Here is a 24,037-nt window from a genome sequence, read left to right as displayed (position 1 = left end):
ATGGTGGCAGCTCCCAGGCCTGAGAAAGCAAGGTGTGACTCTCTCGGAACCAGACTGGTGTGTCCTTACCACAGACGCCAGTTCAGTAGGCTGGGATGCTCACATGCAAGCTATGGTCACGTAGGGCACTTGGCGAGACGAAGAGAGATTTCTTCAGGGAAACATCTTGGAGATGAGAGCGGTCTGGCGTGCGATCCAGTACTTCCAGCCATACCTACGAACCAAGCACCAAGGACTGTGGTAGCCTTCTTAAACAAGCAAGGTGGTACCAAGAGCAGGCCAATGTTGGCCGAAATAACCGCATTAATGGAATGGGCAGAGGCAAACCTGAAATCTCTCTCAGCCCTTCACGTAGCAGGCAAAGACAACGTAGTGGCAGACTACTTAAGCAGACACCAAGTCCACCCAAGAGAGGGGAGCTGCACAAAGAAGTTTTTCAACTTATACAACGCAGATTTGGAACGCCACAGATAGACCTGATGGCCACAGGAAGCAATGCCAAGGTACCCCTCTTCTACTCCCGTCACAGAGACAACAGGGCAATAGAGATAGATGCCCTGTCAATGAAGTGGAACTTCAAGCTGGGGTATGTGTTTCCTTATTTTCCCGAGTACCTGAGTGATGACTGGAAAGGGAGGAAAGAGAAGGTGGAGATGATAGCAGTCCTCCTGGCATGGCCGAGTCGTTCTTGGTTTGCTGTAGCACAGAAAATGTTGCTGGAACATCCATGGCCGTTACTGGTCAGGCCAGACCTCACCTCATACACCGGGGTCCAGTTTTACATCCAAATCCAAACTCCCTGATTGTAATGGTGTGGAAACTGAGAGTCAATTGCTGAAATCCAATGGGGTCTCAGATGAAGTAATAGACATTCTAATTCAGGCCAGGGAAAAGAATTCCTCTATGATTTATTACAGAATTTGGAAAAAATTTATTTGTTGGGCAAGGGACAAGGCGAAGGATTGTCTGTCAGTGTGCCAGATGTTAGTCCTTTAACAAAACCATCTTTGAGAAACTCGAACACCCGCTACGTTAAAGGTGCATGTATCTGCTCTTAGCATCCTTCTTGATATTAAGCTATCATCTCAAGGTCTTGTCTTCCAGTTTTTTCAGGCACTGAAGAGGTTACGACCGAGGCTGAAACCATTCTTAGCCCCTTGGGACCTTTTAATATTGTCTTGGACGCCTTAACAGCTTATCCTTTTGAACCCTTGCAAGACATATCTATCTATCAGGTGGCTGACTCTGAAGGTGCTCTTTTGGTGGCAATCACTTCGGCTCCTCGCATAGGGGACATGCGTTATGGTGTGAAGAACCCTTCCTGAGTATCGATGAGGATAAAGTAATTTTGAGGACGAATCCGGAGTATCTACCCAAGGTTGTATCTTCCTTCCACATCAATCAAGAATTTATTCTGCCATCTCTTTACCCTCATCCCACTAATATTGACGAAGCACGTCTCAATACTCTAGATGTGGTGAGAGCTATATCTGCTTACATTGTCTTCCCAAGATTTTTTTGTTTTGATAAAGCAACTATTTGGACTTCCTGAAGGTCCTCGCAAAAGCCATGCCCCATCGAAACCCACATTGGCAAAGTGGATCAGAGAAGTGATTGCACAGGCATACAGGGGGAAAAGGGCGTGAAGTACCTAGGATACTGAAGGCACATTCAATTAGGGTGGTAGCGACCTCTAGGCACATAGAACCCATGCATCGGCAAACGGCATCTGTAAGGCAGCAGGATGGTTGTCGATGCACACTTTCTCTAAGCATTATCTTCTTGATGTTTCAGTCTCTAAGGAGACACAGTTTGAGAGAGATTCTCCAGCAAGCGCTGTGAATAAATTTTCTGTTTGACCTTATTAAGGTGTTGGTTTTATTGCCCTCCCGATTATGGTATTGCTTTGGTATATCCCATTGTAAGGGCTGCCATGGAGTAGGGAAAGGAAAATTGAGAATCGTACTCACCGTTTATTTCCTTTCCTTGAAATACTCCATGGCAGCCCTATATTTTCCCACCCTTGTTCTGACAGTTATGTTATAGGACGGCTTGGGAAGTTACAAAAGACACTGAGGAAGAAGAGTAGCTACCTTTTTTATATAGGAGTCAGGTGGGACAAAATTCTTCCTGTCTACACTAGCTGATTAGGGATTAACCCATTGTAAGGGCTGCCATGGAGTATTTCAAGGAAAGGAAATTAATGTTGATGATGAAAATTGTGAATTATACTCATCATCAATATTTATATAGCACCAGCAAATTCCGTAGCGCTTTTGGGAACAAACATTAATAAAACAATACTGGTTAATACATACAGGCAGATGTTTCTTCTCTGTATTTCATCTACTCCGATTTATTTTGCCTCAAGTTCTACAGCAGTCCTGTACAACCTGTATGGCAAAGGATGATGGGACTTGTAGTTTCACAACACCTGGAGAGCCACAGGTTGTCCAGGCCTGTCCCACAGGATAGTCACCATACACATGGCATTACAAGTTTGAGCTGCATTCAACCACTTGCTGATTATAGCTCAGGCTAGATGGAACATAGGACTTGGTAGTCCTCTTTTAAGACGTATACATGAAATACTAGAATGGATGTTGATGACAAAAAGAGAATGCATTTTTTATTTTTTTTCCTACGACCACCGGTTCCAGCGTAACATGGAGGACAATTGGTCTTTATTTTACATCTGGCCTAGGCTAGGTTAAAAAAAAGTCATTACCCGGGGTGAAATCGAATGGATGCCTGTTATCTGTTTACTATGGTTTATTTCTGCATGCAATTGTCTGTTCTAGTAAATGTGTATATAAAAATAATATATTTATTATTGTATACATGAGATGGAATGGAAATGTTACCTTTAGGATGGTCCTTCTCTCTATTTCATATTCTATAATTTTATACCCTCAATATTTTGTGCTTATGCTAATGAGTGAAAATGAATGTGATTTTAATTAACTCCATAAAACACATTCTAGAAAAGTTACTTTTGTGAAGTCCTGTTTTTCAATTCTTTTGTTTATACATTTTACAGACTACATTAACATAACTGGTAAATTGCCCTGTCTTAAGAGGAAGGAGACTGTCTATAAAATCAACTATTGCATGGCAAAAATGTACTAAGGACCACATTTTCCCCTTTAAACAAATGTAGAGCCCTAGATGTTAAGATGAAAAAATTATAACTCAGGAATGTTGAGTAATATTTGATGTTCCTGTGCTAGACCTGTTAGATATTCAATTTAGAATTTTTTTGCAATAAAATTGTATGGTTTGAAACATTGCTGTGTGACTGTCGCAGCAAGTATGAGTGTGACCGTTCAATATGGCAAGATTAGCTAGAGAGAAATAAAGAGAGCTGACAGGAGTCTGAGAGGTTAAGAAAACTACACAGAGTTACAAGGGGACACCTGAGACAGTAACTGAAGAGGGATTGGATTACAGAGCAGCCGGGCAGCACATTGTCACTGCCAAGCGGACCTGCACATATTGTGCAGCCGCCGGCAGCTTTGAAGTCAAAAAGGGGGCGGGGCCTAAATCGCCCCCCCCCTAAATCGCCCCGGGTAGGATACTTTTCTAGATCCGCCCCTGGCTCAAACAGACAAGACACTGTATTTTCCACATATGTATTGGACGTATCCTAAAGTCACAAAACAAAGCACAGAGGAAAAAAATATTCAATTTATGTCACCTGGTAATAAGTCATTAATGACAAAACATTAAAAAAATAAAAATTGGTAGTATTTTCAAGCATTCATGCACCAAGGGATACAAATATGTCAACACCTACCTCACCCTATCCACCCAGTTATCCTCCCTTCCTTTGGGTTCCCAGGACTCCAAGGTGTGCTCCGGTATGTTCCCCACCTTCAGACTGGGCCTCCTCTCCCTTGGCCCTAGTGTCCTGCCTGAACCTGGCCTGTCTCCCCTGCTCCCAGAGACATTGCCCATGCTCCTTGAGCCTACTCTGTAACCCCTGGTGCTGCCACTGCAGTGTTTGAGTTTTGGAGCCCCAGGATCCCACCTGTGCCTTCCAGTGGGCTGCAACTTCACGGCCCTGTGCTGCTGATTCTCCCCACCTCCACCAAAGTTGTTTTTACCTGCCTCCATCATGGACCTCAGCGCTATCTCTGACTCAACAGCTGTCTGCTGATGGACTCTTCTGCTCCAGTTCCTATCCAGGACCACTTCAATGCCTGAATCCCCTGCTTCTCCCTTTCATGGATCTTCACTGCTGCAGCTGTGGGTGAGTGACACTTTGCCTTGCCCCCTCCCCCACATTCTGTGTTCCCCACTATGACTCGCGCTGTCTCTTTTCTTGTCACACCATATTAGCCTATTTGGAGCTGAAACAACTGGGGCATCTCTACTTCCATTCCCCCACATCTCTCCCACTACTCTGCTGTGTCAGGCACCCATGGTCCCAACACGGCTCGCCTGGCAACCTGCTCCCTACCACTGGTATCCTTCCTTTCTCACCTCCAGCTTCATAGGTGGATATGCAACCCACCCGTCCTCCTTTGCCTCTCCTGATGCCACCCCCACCCTGCCCTTTTATCCTAGGCTGTCATGCTACCTCTCCCTCTCTGGTCACTGGTGTCTGCCATTTGCCTTCCAGTCTCAATTCCTGATTCACCCTACGTAAAATACCTCAGTACTTTACGTCTCATCCTAAAATGTAAGTGTTTATCTCCCCCCCTCATAAGCGCTGCAAACTCCACACCTCCCTTCATGCCGTGAAGAGGGACCTGGTTTTCCTTCAAGAAACCCAGTTCCTCAAACACCTCCACCCCGGACTTCGGCCTTCCAGATTCCCGCTTACCTATAATTTCTGTGACTACAGCCAGAAGAGACATGGGGTGATGATTCAGTTCACTCTCCACATCAACTACGACTCTCATACCAATATAAATAAGGTAGATTTTTGAACCTTATAGGCAAGTTCAACAATTTACTTTACGTTTGTGAACATTTATGACCCTAACCAGGGTCAACGCAGGTTTTTTGTTTTTAAATGGCAAAATGTGTATTGATACATGTAAGACAAGGTAAGCGGATTGTGGCTGATCCATCACTATCAGTCTCTCCCCTAGTCTAGATAGACCCTCTTCCCCAAGCATTGCGCCTGACAAGAGGGACATCGTAAATTCTAAGACCTTGCAGAATTTTCATAAAATTCCACAATTTACATGATGCAATGAGGATCTCTGATCCCCTCACCAGAGACTACACTTTTTATTCGACCTTCCATTAATAGCTACTTCAGAATCAACATGATCCTGCTCCCTGAGCTGCGAGCTGAAATCCAGCTAAGTATTACCGTAATAACAGTAGTAGTTTTAACGTGGCGGGGAAGCCGGACAATTGAATATGCCCCTTAGTGTCATAATTATCAGTGTATATATATATATTGAATATTTAGCATCCAATTTGATATATAAGTTGTTAATACCATTAAATAGTCTGTATTCATTCATCTAAAAAAACTCTATATTACTATTATACATACACAATGAAAACTAGTTATTGCCAAAATACAAACATGGCCAATACATACTTTAATATGGCAATGGGCGCTTTAAAATATGATACTAAACACTCCAAAAAAAAAAAAAAAAAAATGAAAAAAAAAAACCCACCAATATTTGATCTTTGCATAGATGTGTCAATTGTTTTAGTAAATAATTTTACAGTGATTTAGTATTCTTCAGTATTCATTATTTCTGATTATAAGATGAAAATAAAACTCTTAACTTTGGAATCTGGGAAATACAGGAACCCTCTTCTCTTGTTATCTGGCTAATGGTGATGGGTAAGCAGAGAGGAATGGATGATATGCTTCTTATAGGACTGCATCTAACATGCAGGGGTCGCTGGCTTTTCGTATGTTTGTTTTTGGTTATGCTAGTAAGTAAGAAAAAAAAAATGTCTGAAGATTGTTTAAGAATTTGTAGGTAATTCTGACTTATCTGTTTACTTGACATTTATGACTTATGAAGACACAATTTTCTAGCTGAATTCACGGTCATGTTTATTTATGTTTAGATAGTATAATCGGAAGAGGTTGAAAATGAATTATGCAACAAAACAGGACTGCATCAGTTTATAAATATATTCCCCAACACATAAATATATAGCACATACTTAATTACTGCCCCGTATTAACAGTTAACATACAAATATTAATTAACCAGTAGTGCACTACATAATAAAAATTAGCAATCAACATTCTATTATGAATCTAAAATTAATATTGTAGAGATGGGGGGGGGTACACACAGCAATGGTTTGTTCCATCCAATACTTTCCTGTGATTCCTTACAGATCTCCTCCTATGCTCAACTTCCTCATCACAGTATTAATGATTGTCCACTATGGCACACACAGTTAAAACGTTAATACAGTACTCCTTGATATTTAAATATGCAGTGCCACACTTGGCTATATATGAATGTTTTAACCTAATTGTTTTCATCTAATAGTCTGCAGGGGTCACACAGTTTTATGTGCTATGGATAAGTTTTAAATGTAAAGGTGTCCATTAAACGCCGGGCACCTTTACATATTTTTGTAGCCAATTAGTTCTATATATGTTTTAGAGCTAATTGGCTAGAAGTCAGAGTGTATGGGCCAAAAACAGCCAGCTGACGACATTTTGGGATCTAATTGCAAGGAGCCTGGGGCAGATGACCGCAGAGTCACCATGTGCTCATTCTTCAAACACAGTAACTGTGGTCCATAGGATCTGTGCAGCCTGAGCGTAGAGTAACTGAAACTTTCAGATCTGACCCCTAACTGTAGACAATAGCTGTAACAAGTGGAGGCTGTAAGCAGTCATGATCCTGCATTCCAAAAGAAGGAACAACCAATCTTTTGAAAGCCAGATATGAATAGAGGCAATTGTTTGGCACAACAACAGAATAGCCAGATCTGTGGACAATTTGGGCACAGACAGGAATATTGGGATTGCAGAGATCCAGTCTTTTAGGATAAAATACTCCATCATAGGTGTCCAATCATTTGGTTACCAATGATTATTGGTTAATTTACTATCTACTCACAGCAATAGGAGTACCAAATCAGCTACTGCCAAGTGTGTGACCAGCATTAATTAGAAGCATACATTTTCTACTTGTCCCAATTTAATGAACTTCAAATATAGTATTTGTTTTTAAAAAAAATATCTAAATAAAATATTTAGTTCCCTTTTAATTGACTCCACCACACCAGTTTGTGTGACCTAACACCTGCCATGGTTACATGGTATTGATGACCGGACTTGGCCAGGGGAGATTTAATACTTTATATACATTGTACAAGGCAAAGCAGCCAAGTGCAAACAGAGATTAATTTCATGCTTCCATTTGAAACAAATCATTTCCCAACAAGTAGAATAAGAACAGTTTATGTGTATTTTACTTTCCACCTAACAAAATATTTAGATGTCAAAGGTGTAGAGTAGATATTTTACATAACAGTTGTGGGTAAAAAATATTAGAGCTATCGTTTATTGCAGTGAATTCTTCATCTTCGTGAGCTCAAGGTAAACCGTCTGCCTATTGAAATAGAATGGCAGGTAACAGATTAAAAGAAAATGTAGTCTGTTTTATCACAGCCAAGTAATATTTGAGCCATTAGTAGGGAATCAAGCTAGTGAATAGTCTCTGTATGATGTACAATGTATAGGTGTACAGTTTATCATCTTCAACCGTTCCTAAAACCGTTTTACTGTATTTGATATTTTATGGACTGAAAAAAAAAAATATATATTGTGGTGTACCAGGTTGTTTCGTCAAAAATATGGAAACCCTAAAAACAGGATATATTAAGTTTTTTATCAAGTTGTGCAAAGTTTTACACACAGTATGAATATTACAAAATACTAATTGAGCATTTTTTTTCTCTTTAAAACATTAACACACAGTGAAACAATATATTCCACAACCATCTTTTTAGTCCTTAAAAAAATTTTTGCCTCTTTTTTTTTTTTTAGTTACTTTAATACGTATAACTAGAACATTTTTTTCACAAGTCTCCTTTTCCCTATGCAACGCACAAATAATAAGCAAAGGTAATATGTCATTTAAGGGAAACTAGAGAATTGAAACACAGTCTGTTTAGGGTGGATCGTTCCAGTCTTTTGAAATAAATGTCTTGTTTATGTGTAAAGGATTTACTGTTCTGAGTTGTGCTATTCTCATTATCATTATTTACATTTCTGGGTTTATTACTATTATTTTAAATTTTAAGTTTTTGTTTGATGGGTTCATTTTTAACCATTCACCTATTTTGGAATTTCGTCAAATTCTATGGTGATTTATCATTCTCAGTACATCACTCTCTGGGGTGAATTCAATTCCCCACTATGTGCCTTCGGAACAGCCGTGAAGGTATTCTTCCCCATAGAGGTACACCAGAAAATCAGCGATGTACAGGTACTATATTACTCGGACCCATAGATCGCCATGATGTCTTGTGGCACATAGTAGAGAATTGAATCCCCCCGCCCCCCAAATTTAAATTTTTATACTTCTAATACATAAAGAGTTTGGCAAACAGCTGGTACTCTTCAACATGAAAAACATGCTTCTAGTGATTATATTAACAACATAGGCGAGGATGCCCATACAGATATGAGTGGTCATTGCAGATGACCAGTCAGGACTGGGATGTTTTGTTCTGTCAAGCCATCTCCTTAGTGCTAAAGGTTATTTGTACTAACTAGAGTGACTCAAATCAAATATGACCTGTTAGGCAGGTCCCTGAGCCACTGTACACCTATAATTGCTTTAGTGGCACTGTAAAAACTGTTGGTCTTAATTATAAAAACAGCACTGAAATGGATCTCTACTCATTTTCCTATCTCATCCCAATTACTATTATGTTTAAGTTTAATAGCTTCTCTAGAAGTAGACTTACATTTACTGGGCACCTCTATCTTGTAGTACAGTACATGTACAATGGTTGTCTCGCTCCCAATCTCTATTGTAATTAATTTTGTAACAAGTTGCCCATACTTTCCTGCAGATGATGTTAAAACAGCTTTAATACCTGCTACATATCTGCCAGAAGTCAGGAAAATATTTTGAAAACCATATTGTCAATTGGAAAACAAAAACTAAAACAAGCAAGAAGACTTCAACTTATTTTAGCATAAGATTTACACTGAATTATTATTATTCCTTATGCACACATTCTAAGAGGCAGCTTTTTTTCCTTAATCATTATTTCATTTATACACACACTACAGTCTTTTTATTTTCTAAATTAAATTTTTTCCTTTACTTTTTTTTCTTGCTTTTGATTACAGAATATACAAATAGTCAAGGTACCTAGGTGAAAGGAAGAGTACATATTTATTTAAATACTTATACTGTTTTAGCTTATTACAATCTTAGAAAGATAAAAAAATATTTCCAGCAAAGCTCTTGACCCCTTAGAATAGCAATTAGCCATTAATCTATACATTATGTAAGGCGACAAGCTGCTCATTACAGGACTTCATTGATTGACTGCTCATCCCTGTTCTGCTATTAATCCATCATTCTATATACACATTTAGAGCATGTATTAAGATCAATAATTGTATTAAGGCTTATACTGAACTGGTTACTTTATTTAAACATGGACATGATCGATCAATAGGCTTTGCTGTTGGAGCTTTCAAACCCATCTACTATTTGGATGCCAGCTGTGTTATAAGGGTTTTTTTGTTTTGTTTTTTGGCTTGGTTTTTATTTTCTAGTATTCTCGGTGGTGCAGGATTGGAATGTTCATTTATCTATCACTCATACCATGACTTTATACTGCAGGTTTGTTAATAACCCAATACCCACCCAATGTTTCACATACTAAACTGTAGCAAACTTTTAATTTTTATATTCAGTTGTCCAGAGGCCAAGGAAAGATCTAACCATGACCTTACTGTAATACCTACTGTTATTTTGGGTGTAAATCTGCACTATAGACTGTACCATTATACTACATTAAAACCTAAATATATATATATTTTGCAACAAAAGTTGGTGTATACTTTTATGAGTTCTGTATCCAAGTGTTTCTATTCTGTGACAATTGGGTAGCATTATACTGACCAGTAACATTGCAATTTTTTTATTTATTTTTTGGGGGAAAGGGGAGGGGGGAGGGGGGAGGGGGATCGAGGGCAAGATGGTGGAATGCTGATTTTGGATGCTTGGTACATATGCCCTTTACATTTTAAGTGATGCTTATTTCAGTCACCAAAACAACCATCCAAACCAACTTTGTTTTGTCCTTGATATGTCAAAGAGGAAAAGGCCCTCAGGCGCTCCAGCTTGGTCGTCATCATTTAAGCACAAACATCTTTCATAAGTCTTTCAGCCGTGGTGTCTTCTCCGACTGTGTTCTGGGTGGTGCTGAGAGCAACTGGCACAACAGAAACTGCTGTAGTACTCGTTGGCACAAAGCTGGGCATAAACAATAAGGTCGCAGTTAGCCAGTTCCGGCCGGTCAATGCATTCACTATTGGGATCCACGGCTTTATCTGCAGATGCTAAATGGAAAACACAAAACAGTCATCTTTTAGTACTCTTCTATAGCTAGTAACTGCCAAAATGCTACATCACACTTAATGTGGACATATAAAAATAAAACAAACTCCTTGTTCATTGTAAATGTTTTGTCATAAATTGTGTCATTGCACCTTGTAAATATTGGGGCGCTCTTGGGAAAGATGGAAGAGGTTATTCAAAGGCATTACAAAGCAAACCCCATTTGTTTAATTGAATCAAAAGCTTGTTAAGAAAAACTAAAGGATGCATTTATCTCAAAAGTTTGTTTAAAGTTACTGACTGCAATCTTAACACCTATGAGAAACTGGTCCTCTTTTTTCCTCTCAAAACACCATTTTTAACAACCCCTAAAGAACTGATCAAAGAAAAAACTTGATGGTAATATATCTTCCTCTGATTACGGAATAGGTGTTCTCTAAACCTACTCCCACACATGCACAGCTGTTCCTTTCACCTGGACTATGGACTGTCACAAATACAGGGTTTTGGAGATCTGGATCAGGACCCTTGGGCTTAGCTGGCTTAGTACAAGTTGAATTTGGGAGCCTTGAGGAAGCTCCTGCTCATCTGGGCCTTACCCAGAAGCGTAGCACAGCTTCTGTGGGTACTGGTGATCTAATACACACAACTCAGAACTGGAGTCTGAGCCAGAGAATTCAGGACTGAGACCTGAACACAGGTGCACTGACCTGGAACCCACTACAGGGAACTCAGAGCTGGAATAAACCACAGAATACTCGGAACTGGCACCCGGTGGAGCGACCAACAGGAGACTGAACCTACAGTGAGGAGGATGCCGTGAACAAAACCATAGACACTTATCACTGCTGACAGGAGATACAGCAGTCAGGAACAGATCACTTGGTAATGCTTGTAGGAGACACTGTAGACAGTAACCAGCTCAGAGCCAGAATACATTCACTTAAGGCAGTGTTTCTCAACTCCAGTCCTCAGGACCCCCTAGCAGTACATGTTTTCCATATCTCCTTGCTGGAGCACAGGTGTATTCCTTACTAACTGACACATTTTGAAAGATCCACAGGTGGTCCTAATTATTTCACTGGTCACCTGGCAATCCTGCACTGTTAGTGGGTCCTGAGGAGTTCAGAAACACTGACTTAAGGGATGAGTGGTGTTCTAGCAATGTGCAACCAGCAGTTCCTGGTTTAAGTAGAACTCCCTGTGCACAGATAGGCTGGCTGAATCATGTGACCGGAGTTGCTGGAAACGATTTATCAGAATGGATCATGTGATGTAATACAAGATGGCCACTCCCATGAAGTAGAACAGCAGGGAGTGTTTGTTTACAGATAGCAACACAGGACTCAGGAGTGCCATAGGTGGCCAGGAGGGGCATGGATGGCCATGAGGTGACAACCTCGGACCAGGTAAGTGGGGCTAAGACCCTGATGTGACATGAACAATATGAACAATTTGAACAATGTGTAAAAATTCAATGCTTACACTGAATGACTTGATATTAAAGTAAGACGGTACTATCCTGGCCAGCCTATGATCCCACATCAAAGTATATTTTGGATCATCAGATTAGATCTTCCACTCTGAGTGATTAAATCATAATGTGTCAACAAACCTGAAATGTACATGCTCTCTTCAGTCGCTGAATATGTGTCTGTTAGTGATTCAATTGGACTTTTCCCAAATGTCTCTTATAAGTCATGAACTGTTTGTTAAAGGTCAGAGTGGACTTCATACTTAATGAATATCATATTTAAGTAACTAAAATATTGGTATCACTTGCCAATGTATCATACTGTAGCTATAGCTGGAACCAAAATGAAAGTACTTTTGAAAAAGGTAAAACATTTTTTTTTGTCGTAAAGAAGAAATTTTTTATGTCATCTGCATGATAATGCAGGCTGATTATTTATAAAGAGCATATTCTCTATCACTGTACAGTAAGGGATACAAGAGACTATTGATAACACACAATCTATAGATTTTTGTGGGGGGTTTCTGAGTGATTTTATCCTAAGATATTTGGAGTAAATCTTTGCTTAAAATCCAGATTTCAAACCAAAAATAATATTTTATATTTACACTAAGTCTTTTTCTCTTAGTCCATTGTGAGACACCAGATACTGTGGTATTGAGAGCAGCCAGGAGCGAGGGTACTTTAAAATTTCAGCATTTAACCCTCTCTTCTTCCCTTCCTTCTCCATGCCTTGCGCCTGCCCGAGCACAGTTCATTTACTTTAAATAAACCCCGCAGAACAGAGTAGGAGAACACATGAAAACAAGAAGAGGAGAACAAAAGCGTAAAGGGTTTGGCGTCCCGTGTCCACCAATGGGCTAAGAGAAAACAATTTAATCTAAGTATATTATCTTATTTTCTCTGGCATCCAATTGGGTGACCCGGACATTGGGGTGATCCCTAAGCTACTCTTATAGGTGGGTTTTAAGCTCAGTAGAGGCGGTGCAAAGTACCTTACTCCCAAAACTGGAATCCTTAGATGAAACACAATAAACCTGTAGAATTTGTTAAATGTGTGGACTGAAGAGCAGGTGGCAGTACCGTGCCGCCCTAGAGATCCCCACCAAACCGGTGGAGTGAGCCCTGATAATTTCTGGAGCAGGATGCCCTTGTTCCTTGTAATCCTGATGTATTATGGATATAATCTAGCTCACAATTATTATTGTTATCGTAGATTTGTGAGGCGTCACAGTGCTCCGCAGCGCCGTACAGTAGGGAAAACAGTACATTCATAAAACAGGGACATACAAAGTAGACAAAATAAATACAGACATGAAAACAAAGGGTATAGAGGACCCAGCTAATTAGAGAGTTTACATTCTAAGTGGAAGAGGGCACAGCTGAAACAAGTGGAGTAAATGTTGCTCAGAGTGGAGATTGGGACAGTTGTGAGGGTGCATTAGTGTGAATAGTGTTATCGAGGATAAGGTCACCTTAAAAAAACATATCTTTGATGCTGGCCACCCTTTCTGATGAACTTCGTACAAGATCAAAAGATAATCTGTCTTTCAAATATCGTGAGTTCTTTGAACATGGGGTCTCAAAACCCTGACCACATCCAGAAATTGAAGAGAGCCCTCTTCCTCTGGAAACCTGATGTGGACCAAGGCTATCTTCAGATGAAATCTGGAAACCACTTTAGGATGAAAGGAAGGCCTGGTGCAAAGGACTACCCTATCCTCATGCAAAATTGCAAGAGTATACTTGCAGTACAAAGCTGCCAGCTCTGAAACTCTTCTCACAGTTGAAATATCTAAAAGGAAAACAGTCTTCCAGATCATAAACTTTAAATCTATTTCATCCAATGGTTCAAATGGTGAATGCTGCAAAGCATCTAACCCCAAATTTAGATCCCATGGTGCCACAGTAAAAATGTAAAGGAGATGTAAATGCAGTACACCCTTTAAAAATGTCTTAACATCTGCAATAAAGCCAATCTTCTTTGAAACAAGGCAGAGCATACACCTGAACTTTCAGAGAGCTAAGGCATAATCCAGCATCCACCCCATCATGTAAGAACATAAGCAGCTTGGGCACTTGAAGTAAAGGTGAGACCCTCCTTCATTTCTCACCAGGCCATATAAAGTCTCCACACACTGGTTCTTTTTTGGCCAAAACCGGCTTCCTTGCCTTGAGCAAGGTTTGGATCACACTTTCGGACAAACCATTTTCTCTCTGAATCAAGGCTTCAGCTACCATACCGTTAAAGCTAAACACTGTAAGCCATGGTACAGAAATGGCCCTTGACTTAACAAGCATAGTTTGAGAGGTAGTCACAATGACTAACCTGCTGATATGGTGAGGATGTATGTGTATCAGGATCTAACCCAGGGGTAGGGAACCTGTGGCTCTCCAGGTGTTGTGAAACTACAAATCCCAGCATGCTTTGCCACCTATCTGCTGGTTATCTACTGGCAAAGCATGCTGGGACTTGTAGTTTCACAACACCTGGAGAGCCGCAGGTTGCCTACCCCTGATCTAACCCTTTCCCTTCTTAAAAAGCCTCAGAAGCGTTGTCACCGGGGAAATAGGCAAGTTAGTGAATGTCATGACAGTGCAACCTAAGACTGTCCTTGAACAAAACAGGCCCACTTTGTCGTTGAACTGGGACGCCATCATATCAATGCCCAGCTGACCCTATTTGTTCACAATCTGGTGAAAGACCTCTGGGTGAAGAGACCATTCCCATGGGTGAACGGTCTGCCTGCTCAGAAAGTCTGCTTCCCAGACTCCTGGGATGAAGACTGCCATGATGGCCTGAACACTCAGGTCCACCCAATGCAAAATTTTGCTGGTGGGATGACAATTTGTCCCTCCTTGGTGGTTAATATATACCATTGCCGTGGCCTTGTATATATTTACCGATGCTCCCCAGAGCAAATGTTCTGTGCTGAGTTAAGCACAAAACACTGCTCACAATTCCAAAACATTTATTGGGACTTTTGACTCTAGAGCCCCTGAAACCGGGCCAGAAGAATGACAGCCTCCAAACCCTGAAGGCTGGAGTCTGCAGTGAAGAGAGTCCACTCCCAAATAGAGGAGAACATGTGACCTTTGCTGAGGTTCTCCTCACTCAGCAAAGGCACGAGTGCACACCCTCTGGGAAATGCAAATCACCTGCCTGGATAGACAGAGGTGGGATTTGTTCCACTTGAAGAGGAGTTCTACCTCTCACGCATGAAATTGGGCAAATGGAACCACCCTCAAATATGAAACCTTTTTGTCCAGTACTCTCATGCTGAAACAGATGTCTGTGAGTCAACAGAGACTTTACTATACTCTGTAAAAATAGAATCTTATCTGTTGGTAAAACCACCCTCTCTTTCTGGTTGTCCAAACAAAGCCCTAAAAGATCATTCAATCTGATGGTGGCATGACCTGAAGTAGCTGGCCATTCTGCTTTTATCAACAGATCTTCCAAATAGAGAATCATTTTTATTCCACAGGAGCACAGCAGAGACGCCATGACCGCCATGATGTTGGTGAAAACTCTAGAGACCGTGGCCAGATCAAAGGGAAGCGCCTGAAATTGGTAGTGGTGGGACTGAACAGCACACCTGAGAATACAATGATGTCTACACAGATAAGAATGTGTCGATAAATGTCCTTGATATCCAAGCACACCATATTCTCATCTTTTTTTCAAACCGTTCACTACCGATTTCAGGAATTCATCTTGAATCTGTCCATTCGTACCTGGGTGTTTAGGGTTTTCATATTCAAGATGGGCCAGATGAACCATCAGGCTTTTGAACCAAAAATAAGTTTAAATAAAATCTTAAACCCATTTAGTATACCAGTACAAGCACTCTGGAAGAAATCAGAACCTGAATGACCTCTTGCATAGCAAGAAGTTTCGTCTTGTTTGCGGGAAGTCCCGTAGTGAAGAGGCCCCTGCTGCCACATAAATGGATGAAAGAAGGCTCTCAAGCTTACGTTCAGTGCCATTCTTAATGTTCACCACATTGGGAATGGGAATTGTGTTTGTGTTGGACAACCCTCACCTCAGAGGCATTCTCCTTAGTAGGTACTTCCCACTTAAATGTATCTTCCACAAGAAGAAGATAACAATTTTGCAGCTTATGAACACCTGGACCTTATGGTCTGGTGTGGTGCATGCCTCAAACAGTAATTCATCTACCTGGGGAGAGGAAGGGAAAAAATTCTTCTTTGCATTCCTTTAAAATAGGGAACTTTCTGCAATATCTGTAACCTCTGTGTCTTGAAAGTCGAATACTGGACTCACAGCCTGATCATTCACCCCTTGTTGTCTATAAGGATCTTCTTCAATGTATGAAGTATCCTCTAGATCTGAATCACAGACTACTTTGTCTTTGTCTACAGTGAAAACGTTTGATACAATTTCATGATGGAGAACCATACCACTATGTTTGTGAGAAGTTGCACAATCAAACATCTTTTTCTAAATAGGAGGAAACTTTGAATAAACCTTGCACGGTAGTTGTGAACCTTCTTGCCCATAACGGCTCCTTCCAGGATGCCTGTATTAGACACGCTGGCCCCTGGCTAGTCATGATCAAAAGGGACACTTGTCCACAAGAATCTCCCCATTGAACCAGAGGGAATCTGGGAAGGACTCCTCTCACAAGAGAGGGTCAGCTGAGTGATCTCTGCAATCACACTAGCTCAGGACTTAGCCCAGGCTGGCTCCACCACATCGGTACCAGAGTCTTCCCTGCATACACAACACATGATGCTCACGCTGGCAGGCTGCGCATAAGACGCAGCTGACTGTCCCAACATGGCTTTTACAACATGTAAAGGTCTTTACAGAAGTCATTTTCACAGAATTTTCTCTGGAAGAACTCTCCTTGTCAGACATGGTAGAAAGGCAGGTAATATAGAATAATTCAACCAATGTACTGCGCTCAATTACCTAGATATCCACTAAGTGATTAGATAGATATCTTATAATGCTAATAGATTGATGTAAAAGTGCTTGGTGGCATAAATGGTATGGAACAAATTATATGACTAAGTAGTTCATTGGGAGAACAAGAGTAAAAACACAAGGAATATAGAATACAATAAAGAACACAATCAAATAAAAGAAAGTGAATCAGTTAACAGACCCAAGCCTGGTGAACTTCCGTTAAATTTATCTTGTAAACCACCTCTAAGTATTACTTATGACACCAGTGGTATAGAAAGGAAGAGCAGGTCTTGAAAATGTCTACTGCTTCTGGCGTGCGTCATTTGGTGGTGCAGCGACTGCTTCTTGCAGTCACGGCACTGTACCCCTAGTCACTATCTGCGAAGGCAGTGACCAGTTTCCCCTGAGTAATCCAACTTGGAGCGGGGGCATAGGACCTCCGCTCTCCACTCCAGCACCGCTTAGCCGTCCATGCTGTACGATGCACTGCTTGGAAAGCTAATGGCTGCGTTATATTGGATGGAGACACATTTGTACGCTATATTTAATGATGGATGTTTCTTAAGATGCGTGTCTCTCACAATAACAATGTGAAAACATATGTGCAGATGGATATTTGCACCTATGGGCAACTTTTATGTTCAACTCTAAGGGCTAGATTTACTAACCGGCGGGTTTGAAAAAGTGGAGATGTTGCCTATAGCAACCAATCAGATTCTCTCATGTCATTTATTTAGTACATTCTACAAAATGATAGTTAGAATCTGATCGGTTGCTATAGGCAACATCTCCACTTTTTCAAACCTGTTTAGGGCTAGATTTACTAAGTGTGTAAAAATAATATTGTTCACAGGGAGGCATATACCAATGTAAATCCAAATCCCTAGGTCACCTGAAGTACACAATTTGCACCACTACTTGCCAGTGAAACCATTAATGTGTTGATTCCTGTGGCGGTGATAATTGTAACCAAAATTTCTGTATGTTGCATTTACATGTGAATAATGTTCTAACCATGTAGCCAATAAGTAGTACTTAAAAGACACTAATTCATAACTGAACTGTGGTGTTCTGGGTAACAGGCTGAAAAAGGATAATTCACCCCCTCCCTCTAAGGCTGTACTTGATCTAAAATACTCACAATGTATTGGGTCAGAAAAAGGACATTACATTTCACTTACCCGCTAGCCTATGCTTGTTCACTCTGACTTCTGCACTGGCACTGACTGAGTGGGTGCCACTATATGCATTACACGTATAGGATCCCTCATCTGCCGCCTTGGTGTTCCTTATGATCAGGCTGCCGTCATGAGACATATAGGTGTGACGTCCATCTGGCTGCACGGGGACACCGTTCCTTTAGGGATAAATATATCAATCCTGCATCATTTTTCATGTTTTCAGAAATATGATCTATCGCACCCCACAAGCTGAACAGAAAAAATCCTATATTGATGAGCCCCAAAACAAGTGATACATGTAATATGTTCTGTCTCTGAACTTACCTGTGTCCTGCTCAGATATCCAACTGGTTGTACCAGTAGTGGAGAAGCTTATTAAGACACAGACTATATGCACATATTATTCTCCAGACAACCATTGGAAAACATTGTTCTTACATACAAGATTTTACCATACAATAAAATATATATTTCCATAAAAATAGAAAGTGGTTACCTTGACCACTGAACGTTGACATTGTCACCTCTCACCACACATCGCAGAGAAGCATCTTCACCCTCGAACACCTCAACACCGCTGGGCGCTTCAGTGATTTTCAGCTCCCCTACACACACAGAGAGTGACAACTTCAAATGTTGTGGTTTACCAAGAGCTTGTTGTATACTAAGGGGCCTATTTATTAAGCTGGGGTAATAGATTTTCTAGCACAGTGATAGAAAAATCTGGTGTCTCCCCGGTTTAGCAATAAAATGCCACCGGGGAGGCTGAGCGGTGATCCTTGGTGATACCGATACTCTTACTGCTTACCAGGCCAGTGCAAGAAGCCTCTGCACATGCATAAGGCTGACTATCGGCAAGAGTACCAACTCTGGAACTGGAAGCCCACATTCGGAAGCCACAGGCTACGGTCATCCTGAGATGCCGATAGCGATCTGAAGACAGCGGCGTTACCATTACCAACACTGTCCATGTGTTAAACAGGCTTCACCATGATTTTGCAGTGGGAAGCTTTACTGAACAAACATGGTGATAGCAGGCAAAATCTATCACTTCTTAAATAAGGAGAATCCCTAAATCTAGTGAAAAATATATTTGAGAAATAGACCCCAAAGTCCCCTAAGTTTTCATTGGAGATGCTTTAAGTAAATATTTGATCGTGGGGGCCGGGTTGCGGAGAGTTGAAAGCATTTAGTCTTACCATTTCAGTAAGCCTATGAAAGACACCACACAGAGCCTTATACAGTATGTACACAATCTCTGTTTTTTTTAGTAATTTACTGTTATAAAAAAAAAAGGACAACTTAGATACTGCTGTTTGAACTAAATATGTTCGATGCAAAAAGACCTAATAAAAAAAAAAGAAAAGCAGAAACAATACCAACAACTAACAAAGGTTCCAGCTTGACACAGTCCTGGCTTCCTCAATGACCTGCTACTCACCGTTGCATCTAACCACCAATCCTGCTCTCCTGATTTGCACTCTAACATGTCTAATAATAGAGGGAGATTTTGATTTGTATTTATTTATTTTTAAATTAGGATCAGTATGAGACTTGAATTCCCCACAACAATCCTGCTTTTATGTTTGATCTGCTGAACTTGTAACTTTTTCCTGCGTATTTGTTGGGTTTGTAAACATAAACTTTGCCTCAACCCCGAAACATCCAGAAATTTGTGTTAGAGCCTCTGATCAACTAAGTTCATAAGAATTTCAAAACTGTCCCAATCAGCTGACTTATCTCAGACGTACATGTGTTTCTTTCCAAGTTCAGTACGTTGGGTCTATGCCTTTACACATTAAATAAAATCAAACTGTGCATTGGTAGGTAGTAGGAGCCAGTTAGTCTTGACATTTCATAATTATATGCTGTTACAAAGATTACTTTCTCCGTTATACTTTCTCTGGGTCACTGGAAGTATTGACCAACCTTTGATAATCAGTTGGATTTGTTTGAATTCACGTCTGGTTTCAATTGTTGTGGCGCATGTGTAGACTCCGGCATCTTCTGAGCTCACCCGACTTATGACAAGAGAACCATCTGCTTGTTGCCTATACCTGGAAAAAATATGGTAGGCCCATGCTAGTGGTCATGATATGCAACAAGTGATTCTTTCCCATTATAGGCTGGTACTGTTAATGTTACACACAAAACGTTACCAACCCTCCTTTGTTGAGTGACCATACCTAGCTGAAGGCAATTGCTTCCCATCTTTCTGCCATTCCACAATGGTGCTGGGAGATATTTCCAAATGGCAAGAAAGTCTTGTTCGATGACCAAGATTTGCTTCCAATACCATGGGATCTGTCAAAGAGGTCCTAAAGAAAGAATAATGCAATTATTACATTATTTGTATTTTTTACACTTAAAGTAGAAATAGGGTTTGTTTTCATCAAATAACATAATCTCTAAGGGAAAGGTATTGTTGTAGCAGTAGTTTACCGATTATTTAATTGAACAGATTACCTCCTTCCTGAGTGCACAGTACGGCTGCTGGGTGAGTAGTCTCTTGATGCCTGGGCAGCAGAAGGGTCTGTTCTCCTCACATTTTCATTAAACCCTCTGCCCGTGTGACCAACCTCGTGTGTTCTTTGCCCTCCGTTTGACTCCCTTCCTAACAATGCAGTCACAAGGCAAAGAAACATTTCACAACCAGTAAACAGGTTTGCATTTACCAATAGTCAAACTCAGATATACGTTACTTTGGCCCCTACCCATCCCCCAGTCCAGTTTTTTAGTGTCACCCCATAACCACATCTCCTTAAGGTAGTAGCCCTCCATAGTTGAAATGGCCACTACAAACTATCTACATAGAATAAATAAAGCTAACTTATTTTAACCTATTTTAAGCCATGTTTAAGTATGGCACCAAATTAATTATTAATAAATAAAATTAAAAGATGTCATGTCTCACAATGCATACCCTACAAGCCAGTCTAACGAGGTCTTCCATAAATAAGGGCCTGCCAATAGCCACAGCAAGGCTTTGTACACAAGGCACCTATATTACTGTATATCTAAAACCGCATGGTGAAAACACAGTGAATGTTATTGTGAATAGGAATTGTGGATCCATATGGGAAAGTTCTATATACACAACATTCATACTAGTGACCACGAGATAAACTACGATAGCAACAAGACAGCTATGAGCTGCCATATACTTCTCAGGCCTCTTTACAGCATCTAAAATACTGGTGGGTAACAATATATTTTCAGATATGACCTTTAGCCCTTCTAGAAAGCTTTACATCTGCATGAAAGTAGAGCCTTCCTACTACTAAATGTATTCCTATGCAGTGCTGTTATTGTGCAGCAGCTTTATCATCACATGCCTGTGTGAAGAATGCACCATCCAATCATGGAACATGGAGCGACTGATTCCAGGGGGCATATTTACTAAACTGCAGGTTTGAAAAAGTGGTGATGTTGCCTATAGCAACCAATCAGATTCCAATTATTTATTTAGTACATTTTACAAAATGACTAGAATCTGATTGGTTGCTATAGGCAACATCTCTACTTTTTCGAACCCGTAGTTTAGTAAATATACCCCCTGGTCAGAGTGGAAACCCCCTGAGGACCAGATTTGGTCACTGGGCCTCCTGATGCCCTCCATTGCTTTAAATAGCATTATGGAAATGTCAAACAACAGTATATAGAAATATATTACAATAAAAAGTAATATTAGTAAATTTTGTGTGTAGTAAAAAGTGTACTCTATATTGTAGGTTAAGTGCTATAAACACACCATTCACTTCAAGCTGCACTCTGTGCGTCTCTCTGCGGTTGCCGTTTGAAACCATACACGTGTAAACACCGGAATCTTCGGCTCGAACGTGATTGATGACTAAAGAGTTGTCCGATTGGTACGTGTGCCTGTTCAAGCGCAAACAAAAGTCAGTGGGAGGTTTTAATTGGTTTCTACAATACTAGTCATGATATAGCCTATAGAATCAAATTTAATTTCATCCAATATGAAAATGCACTCTGTACATATTTTTTTTTTTTTAAATACACCCCAAACATCATATGTATACATTAGGCAATGCATTGGGACAAAATGTTAGCATTATCAGAAAATTACAAAAACAATGCTCTTGCGGATGAGGGGCACTTTTTGTTTTTCGATTTAGATTGAAATCACCTTAAAGAATTGCAGATGATAGGCAAGAAGGAACTTTGAAAAAAAATAAATCCCCCTTTGGGGCTATTTAGAGGGTAACATGAGCTCATGATAGGTGAACCAAAGTAATAGTATGTACTTCCCTAGAAGTGTGTAAGGCAAACAGGGCCGCCTTTAGAAAAATCATGCCCAGTACGGGCCCCCCGTGTCCCGACCCCCCGATGAGCTCCCCCCCATGAGCAACAGCAACATATACTTACCTGGGGGCCCGCCGCTGGTCTCCGCTACTGTGTCTTCAGCCTGGCTGTCACCGTGACAGATCACATGATCGCAGGGGGGATGATTCCTACACCCCTGCGATCGCATCCTGGTGCCTGGCTGTCACGGTGACAGCCAGGCTGAAGACACAGTAGCGGAGACCAGTGGCGGGCCCCTAAGTAAGTATATGTTGCGCTGTTGTTCCGGGCCCCTGGTGAGCCCGGGCCCAGTACAACAGTTCCCCCCCGTACCCTCCTGATGGCGGCCCTGAAGGCAAGTAAGGTCTTGGATGGTACACCTTTCCAAATGTAGATGTTCCTTACCTGTAAGAAATAAATAAAAAGCCATATACTTCATATGATTACCTAGTGCAGCTTTTCACCCAACTCCTCCCCTCCAAGATAATATTAAGTTACACTGAATAATTGTAAATATCTGACCTTGTAGAGGACACAGAGCGCCCATCTTTCTGCCACTCCACTCTAGGAAAAGGGTAATCACTAACTCTGCAGAGCAAACGGACTGTCTGCCCAAGTGATGCCTCCATGGCCGAGGACTCTGCCTTGTCCAAAATAATTCTAAGATGTAAAAGAAAAGTAAATAGAAGTATGGTAAATTCAGAGATATGCCATCTTCTCACAATAAATAAAGTCGCTACTAGTTTGAGTCTAACTAGCCAAATTAAAATAGCCAAAAAGTTATAATTTAATGAGTGTGAATTTGCCAGCACAGTTACATGTATGTAATACAGGCATGCACTACCCAATCTGTAGTTTATTAATGTCACTAGTACATATTGTTTTTTTTTGTTTGTTTTATATATTGTAGGAAGCCCTACCTGTAAATGGAGGAGTGACGGGACGGAGACCCATCTTCAGTAGATGGTTCATATCTGTTCTGTTCTATGGATGGTCGAGATGGTCCATGACTCCTGTTGCTCTCATCCCATTCATGTCCAGCGAGGACACGTCCTTCGGGGTCTTGGTCAAGGATTCTGACAATCGCTTGAGGGCGTTCCCCTTGCTCGTTTCCAAAAGCTGTTCCATCATCAACCCCTGGGCGTTCATGTGACAAACGATCCCATTTCATTCCCCTCTTGCGGTACCTATACTCTATAGTACCTGTGGTCCTCCCCGGGGTTTTCTTGCAGGAACTCGTGCATTCCTCTTCAGTTTCAAAGTTATTCTTGTTACCATGGCAGCCTCCGTACCAAAAGCGATTGCATTTTCCAACATCTGACACAAAGTACCAGCGAGTTATCCAATCAGTGCAGGGTCCCAGCGCACTTGGAAGGCTACACATTGCTGGATACCCTGGTAAAAATAAAAACAGTAATATGTTTAATAAAATATAATAAAAATCACTTTCAACAGCTGGTTAACTTTAGAAACACAGTACAATTTTTTTTATTTATCTATTAAGCCAGTCCTTAACCGATGGGTGGGGGTGGTGGATTTCCATATAACCGGAATTACTGCTTTTGCTGCATTATTTAAATTTTTTAGGAGGGATTTCTTCTAAGAA

General features: G+C 40.8%; 1 protein-coding gene across 2 annotated transcripts in view; it reads right to left on the bottom strand.

Moving 5' to 3' along the window:
- Positions 1 to 7,984: 7,984 nt before the first annotated feature.
- Positions 7,985 to 24,037, bottom strand: part of PAPLN (papilin, proteoglycan like sulfated glycoprotein) — a 92,301-nt gene continuing 76,248 nt past the window's right edge. For both annotated transcript variants that reach the window (XM_075192202.1, XM_075192203.1), the window contains 9 exons: positions 23,352 to 23,826; positions 22,954 to 23,091; positions 21,881 to 22,008; positions 20,596 to 20,743; positions 20,316 to 20,447; positions 20,059 to 20,186; positions 18,626 to 18,734; positions 18,130 to 18,305; positions 7,985 to 10,540 (listed from right to left, as the gene is read on the bottom strand). In XM_075192202.1, the coding sequence (XP_075048303.1) occupies positions 10,365 to 10,540; positions 18,130 to 18,305; positions 18,626 to 18,734; positions 20,059 to 20,186; positions 20,316 to 20,447; positions 20,596 to 20,743; positions 21,881 to 22,008; positions 22,954 to 23,091; positions 23,352 to 23,826 (1,610 nt within the window). In that variant the 3' untranslated portion in view covers positions 7,985 to 10,364. The remainder of the gene's footprint in view (positions 10,541 to 18,129; positions 18,306 to 18,625; positions 18,735 to 20,058; positions 20,187 to 20,315; positions 20,448 to 20,595; positions 20,744 to 21,880; positions 22,009 to 22,953; positions 23,092 to 23,351; positions 23,827 to 24,037) is intronic.

Source organism: Mixophyes fleayi, chromosome 12 (genome assembly GCF_038048845.1).
Source record: "Mixophyes fleayi isolate aMixFle1 chromosome 12, aMixFle1.hap1, whole genome shotgun sequence".
NCBI lineage: Eukaryota > Metazoa > Chordata > Amphibia > Anura > Limnodynastidae > Mixophyes > Mixophyes fleayi.
This window is presented reverse-complemented; position numbering and strand designations above follow the sequence as displayed.